Raw genomic sequence first — 6,087 nt, forward strand, 5'->3', positions numbered from 1 at the left:
TTTGCGCTAGTTTTGAACAGGTGTTCATTAGACCCTTTTGAGTTTGTTGCATGAAGCTGTTGTTCAGGAGGAATGGGTGGAAATGGAGAGCTGTGTCTGGCCAATCAGCTGCTCTGTACTCATGTCTTCCCAGCGGGGCCATCAACCAAATGGGGCTTGCAGAATGACTTTCTGCTCATGGTTCTTAGTAGGCACAATTATCTTGAGCAATGAGCATGACTAAGCAGTCATAAAAAGACAATGATGTTATGTACACTTTTTGAAATACAATACAAATGTCACCACAGTCAGACTTTAATTACCATTTATTGGAACAACTCCGAGCACATACCAAATCTTGCACATCTTGCCCACTGTGTGGCTAAAATTAATGATTTCTTACACGCGGAGAAAATAAACACAGTTTAGGCAATATTCTTACAGTATTAGTGTTTATATCTATATTTATGTATTGATGTCTTTTTAAATTCTGTTTTTAAATTGTTTTCTAAAAGCACCAATGAAATCATTTTAATTGCTTATTGGAACCAAGAATTCGTTTATCCTGAATGAAGTGGAATTTAGGCTAAAAATTGCAACAGTACCACAATATGTACACAAAGAAAATCATCTGACAAAGTGTACAATATATCAATCAATCAGTCATCATCATCATCATCATCTTCCTGGTCATCATCGTCGTCATCATCACTATCATCATCGTCACTGTCATCATCATCGGACTCGTCGTCATCAGCATCGTCGTCATCATCGTCTTCAGTGTTGACCTTTCCAGAGAGGACGTCCTCGATCCAGTCCTCCAGTTCCTCGGCCGTGGGCAGTGCCTCATCGTTTGGCATGTTCAACCACACGCTGTCCGCCTGCCAAAAGTTACCCACCCACCCACCCGGGCAACCTTTGCTCTGTCAATCATTATTCATCAAGTGCGCATATAAATTTTACAGACGTTAAAGTTACGCTACCTCAAGGACCACCCACCCTAAAAATTAACATAACCTGAACTAATTTTTGGGAGGGTGGAATTCAATTCTCAAGTCCACATCTAAATCAGGATAACACTGTTAATACTCAGTAGTCTCGGGAGATCATCCTAGCAAAATTCCTGGCCTTAGAACCATAGATGGTTGACCTGAGAAGAAGGATCAAGCTCATGGTATCTCCTCTCCAGTTTACTGCTAATGTTAGAAGGTATAACTTGGGCACAACTTTCAAACTGCAATGGAATCTACATTTACAAGGGACTGGGTTGCCTTGACTTCTGAGCAATAGAACCAGTGAGGGATAGGCCCTCCTTAAATGGTGACTGTAATTTTTCAAGTGAATTAGATGCTTAATGCATGATTAAAAATCAGGGTGAGGATTCATACAGGGACTCACGTGTTCCTGCTAAACATTCATAAAGGCTGGGCAGGATATTTTGCTCACAGATATGCATCAGGAGCCATGATTACCAATCCGATACCAATAGGCTTGATTTCACTGTAAACCCTTTCTGCCAACCAGACGTCTTTGCGACTGTGCAGAGCTCAAGGTATCTGGTACCACATCCAGGTTATTCATGCACCTGCAATATGATTTTAAATAAGAACACACCATGCTGCGTGGTGCTCAAGGTAACTTACATCTGTGACATTGACCACCCCGATCTGAGGTCTGAAGAGATCCACCTTAAAAGTCTTCTCCCAATAGGCAGTCAGCTGTGTGTGTGTGGGGGGGAGCATTAGAGAACTGCCATTAGAAAGCATACACTCCTGCTGCCCTGATAAACATTACAATGACTGTAAGGTCTCACCAAAGGGAAGTCATCAGGGTCAATCCACATTATGCTCAGATCGGGGTTCTTGGTGTTGTCTCGGGCCACTTCTTTCAAGATATCCAGGAATTCATACCCATCTGACATACCCAACAGTGTGACTTGTGGTTATTTATCCAAGCACAAAGCCCGTCACCATGTGTTTAGACAGAATGGCTCACTCAGTAGAAGAATGAAAAAAACAAAACAAAGACACACCCGGGTCCTCCTCCTCAGCGAAAGCGACGATGTGGATCCCATCCATGTCATCTTCCTATGAAACAAGCAGAATGGATGCCGCTCCATTTCAACAAAACAAAACCGCCATCTTAATCTAAATCTTAAACTGACACTTTTAGGCAACAAAATGAAGGTTTTACGCACCCATGTCTCAAACATGTCCTCTGCTCGCAGTTTCCTCAGGGTTGGCCTGAGACGAAACGGCAGACTCAGCAAAAAACTCTCTCACTCTAGAAACCTTATAGTCATAGATTTAAATGTATTGCAACTAGCTGAACCTGGCAAAAATATTTGCCTCTGGCTCACCTCCGGTGCTGATTGATAAAATCCACTATCTCATCCTCCGCGTTGGGCTTGCCGGGTATAGTGACCGGCTCATCCATGAAGGGCTCGTAGAAATCTACTTCATTCATCCTCAAAGTCAGCTGTTTGGCCACCTGCAGCAGAGCACAGCGATGCAGTACTGCCAGACACACACCACAACCTCTACCTCTAATGAAGGGCCTTTAATACGCCTGGATTCACTTCACTTAAAATGCAACCAGTGTATTTCGACTCCAGCACAGAGTGGTTAATAGCTGTAAAAAGGGCCGGGGGAGGTATAAGATCCATTTGGATGGTTGTATTTTATGGCATTCGCTTGAAATGACAGCATGTACAGCAGCTCTGCTTCATGACTGTTTAGACAATACCTGCCCTTTTGCGTCCATCTGTTAGGATCGGTTTAGTTAGCACTTTGGAATGAGATGACACACTCACCCCTTTGTCAAATGTGGCAAAAACTTCACATACGGCTGAAACTGCTCGGCTGCCCCCTGAAAAGACTTGTAGTCTGAAAGAAAAGTGTTTACTTGTGAGCAGTGTGACAGAATGACAAGCAGAGAGAGTTGGCCCCGCCACCCCACCTCCCCACCGCCCGCTCAACCCCATCAAAAAACCGATAATGTGAGAAATTGTTGAGGGAAGGATAGCAAAGCTGGAATGCGAACCAAGCCGCTATCGAACAGTGCTACTCTCGTGCATCGGCCTTAACAATGCGCCTGGAGGTCACGGCAGGAGCCTCTTCAATCTCTCCATCTTGAAATGGGATTTTTAATAAAGGCTTAGGAGCACACATACAGAAGCAGATAGCTCTCTTCTCCTCCCGCCTCACAGCCAAGGCACTTGATCTATACGGCTGATGGAAGACCAGCGAATAGCTTGTCTAGTGTGTAGAGAGCGGGGCTTTGGTGTGGTACAATAGCTGACTGTGTTTGTTTTATTTTAGAATTAAGCCTTGGTAAAACACAGGCCCCTTTAAGAATGAAAGATTACAATTGCTGTAAAGAGACTGGCAGGGATAATACTGTGGCTCTGGTCTCACTCCATACAGAAACCACTTTGAAACTGAGACTTTGAGATTTAATTTCTAAACAGGCGCTGCTGGCAGCAACAAGGATGCATATGTCAAAAAATTCAAACGGGTCACAACAGAAATGTCTCTTTTGTCTGTGCCAGTTTCTCATAGATCGTAATAGATACGTAGTATATAATCAGTCATATCTCCTTTCATTATCTAAGCAAAATCACAAACAAGATATTCACAGATGATATGTTAGCCTATAATAGGCATCTATTTTAAATAAGAATTCATACATGACCAGTTATGGATAAGCTGTCAGTTTTATTAAAGCATTAAATTAAATTAAATTAAATATCATGATTTCTGCAATCCAAAAACTGCTATTTGTAGTTATCACTTTTGTGTATTAATGCTTGGAGTGTATTAATAATGTAGTTATCCAGCTATCTGTAAATACTCAAGATGTCAAATCTCCAGTGAACACATGAATTCCTAATTCTTGGATGAATGTGCACACATTAGAGACTGTGAGCGGGAGGAGAGAAGCTCACATTCAGAATCCTTGCCCCTAAAGTAGCCAATGAGGCGCATGTCTTCATCCATCCGCTCAAAGGCCCGCTGCTCCGTAGGGTTACTAATCAGCTCCACAGCATCCTCCAGCAGCTGCAACACACACACACACACACACACACACACACACACACATATGCACATACGCACGCATGCACATACGAATGCACACGTGCACACACGCACATATACGCACACGCACATACACGCGCACAGATATATTCATACATGTACAACCATACACACATACATGCACACATGGACAAATGCATACGTATGCACACATATGCATATATACAAAGACACACACACACAATATTGTTTTGCTATCTTTGGGGAATGGGGTGTAGTAAGGTATTGGAATTCTGCAGAATATGCAGCTCTGGAGATTCAGGATTTTTGCTGAATCTTCAGTTTTGCTGATGTTATTCATGTTCACTAAGAACATTCAAATGACATATGCATGAAGCACCAAGTGTACAAGCTCCTATGATAAGATATTTGCAAATCTGCTCAATTGCTGTTACACTCTGATGAGATTCTATGCATGTATGTACCCTGAAGTAAATTAGCATAATCCTACACATCTATACTCACATCCAGCAGGAACTCCACCAGTGTGTCTGCAGAGAGCTCTCCATCAAACTCTATCACACGCTCATCCTTGAAGACATAAATGCTACCCTCTTCCTCCAAACCTAACAACCATGGACAGTGTTGTTGTGTAAACAAAAGGTGAGTCTATAATTTCATTCTTTAATGTTAATGAAAAGGGCTGTACCTGAGACCAAAAACGGTTCCTTTACTTAGAGGTTTGTACCTTCCTCACATAATAGTGAAGTCATTATATCTGAGTCTTAAGCCCAACCCTACCGAGTCTGAGTCTTAAGACCAACCCTACCGAGTTTCTTGGCCACCTTGGCATCCTTATGAGAGTCTACCATTCCGAACCCTATATCCTTGTCTTCCAGGATTTGGGCAGTGAGCTGGAAATTCAAAAGAGAGAGAGAGAGAACAAGAAACACATCAGGCTCGAATAAAGAAATTGTGTATATCTATGCTGTGGCAAAGTCTTATGCCATATATCACAACTAAACAGAAGGTTAGTTATAAGCCTGTTACTGCCATGACTCCAGGGAGAATCACTGACTCTGGATCAGTGAGGCTTCAAAAGACATTAGGACTTAGATCAGCAGAGGTGTAGAGAAAGTTTCTGAAAGAGATCCGTCTTTCAGATGTGAGAAGAGCACACACTCTGGCCCCTAGGGACAGCCCAGGTCTTTTTTCAGCCTTTAAATCAGGTCACTTCCTTCACTGAGTTATACACCAATTATTCTCCGGACCCTGACGGGCAGCTTGTGCAAGCTGTTAGAAGTTGTTCTCAGGCACCTGCAGCTTCCCAGTGCATTCAGTGGACCTGAACTGAGGTCACTACTGTGATCATTCAGCTAGACTGCTGCTATAAGAATATGCCCACTGCCCACTGCCCACGATACAACGCAGGGACCAGGAAATAAGAGACTCACAAAGCTCATTAGCAGATTTTACATGATGCAGGATACAAAAGTGCAATAGGAACTAGAATATTGTAAGTCACTCCGGATAAGAGCGTTTCCTAAGTGCCAAAAATGTGCATGTAAATGTAAACAATACACATTAAGCAAGAGAATTAAGATATCAGATTCAATTACATTGGCAATATTGCGCCCAACAAGGAGTTGTCAAGAAGAAATATAAATTATAGCACCACTACAAAATGAGATGTAATCTTCCATATATATGCTGCAAATTTGAACCACCAAATAACCAGGTAATCCAGTGGCCAAAAAGTCACGTGTGAGTAACAAAACACAAAAGCCGGTCCCCTTTTCCTCTTTGCGCCGCCTCACTTACCTCCAGCACCATCTCCTGCACATGGAACTGCTGCTGCAGCTCCCTGTCGGAGGGCAGAGGTGCGTGGTAGAGCAGACACAGCATGTCATACTTCTTCAGCGCCTTCTTGAAGTTCCTCTCATTGATGTCCAGCACGCGGTCCTTGCCATCGAGGCTGGGAAACTCCAGGCCCTCCTCGGCCAAGCCACGGTGAAGGAGCCCGGAGTAGGGAATCAGGAGTAGCCAGAGGGGTGGCATGGCAGCTCTGGAG

The 6,087-nt window shown here is 43.2% G+C and overlaps 1 protein-coding gene across 1 annotated transcript in view; it reads right to left on the reverse strand.

The window, feature by feature from the left end:
* Positions 1-276: 276 nt before the first annotated feature.
* Positions 277-6,087, reverse strand: part of LOC113580325 (calsequestrin-2-like) — a 6,073-nt gene continuing 262 nt past the window's right edge. The window contains 12 exon segments of the mRNA XM_027014804.2: positions 277-860; positions 1,623-1,697; positions 1,793-1,893; positions 2,012-2,066; positions 2,177-2,222; positions 2,339-2,469; positions 2,792-2,814; positions 2,817-2,864; positions 3,926-4,037; positions 4,542-4,642; positions 4,846-4,930; positions 5,838-6,081. Coding sequence (XP_026870605.2) covers positions 639-860; positions 1,623-1,697; positions 1,793-1,893; positions 2,012-2,066; positions 2,177-2,222; positions 2,339-2,469; positions 2,792-2,814; positions 2,817-2,864; positions 3,926-4,037; positions 4,542-4,642; positions 4,846-4,930; positions 5,838-6,074 — 1,236 coding nt within the window. The 5' untranslated portion in view covers positions 6,075-6,081 and the 3' untranslated portion in view covers positions 277-638.

Source organism: Electrophorus electricus, chromosome 16, assembly GCF_013358815.1.
Source record: "Electrophorus electricus isolate fEleEle1 chromosome 16, fEleEle1.pri, whole genome shotgun sequence".
Classification (NCBI taxonomy): domain Eukaryota; kingdom Metazoa; phylum Chordata; class Actinopteri; order Gymnotiformes; family Gymnotidae; genus Electrophorus; species Electrophorus electricus.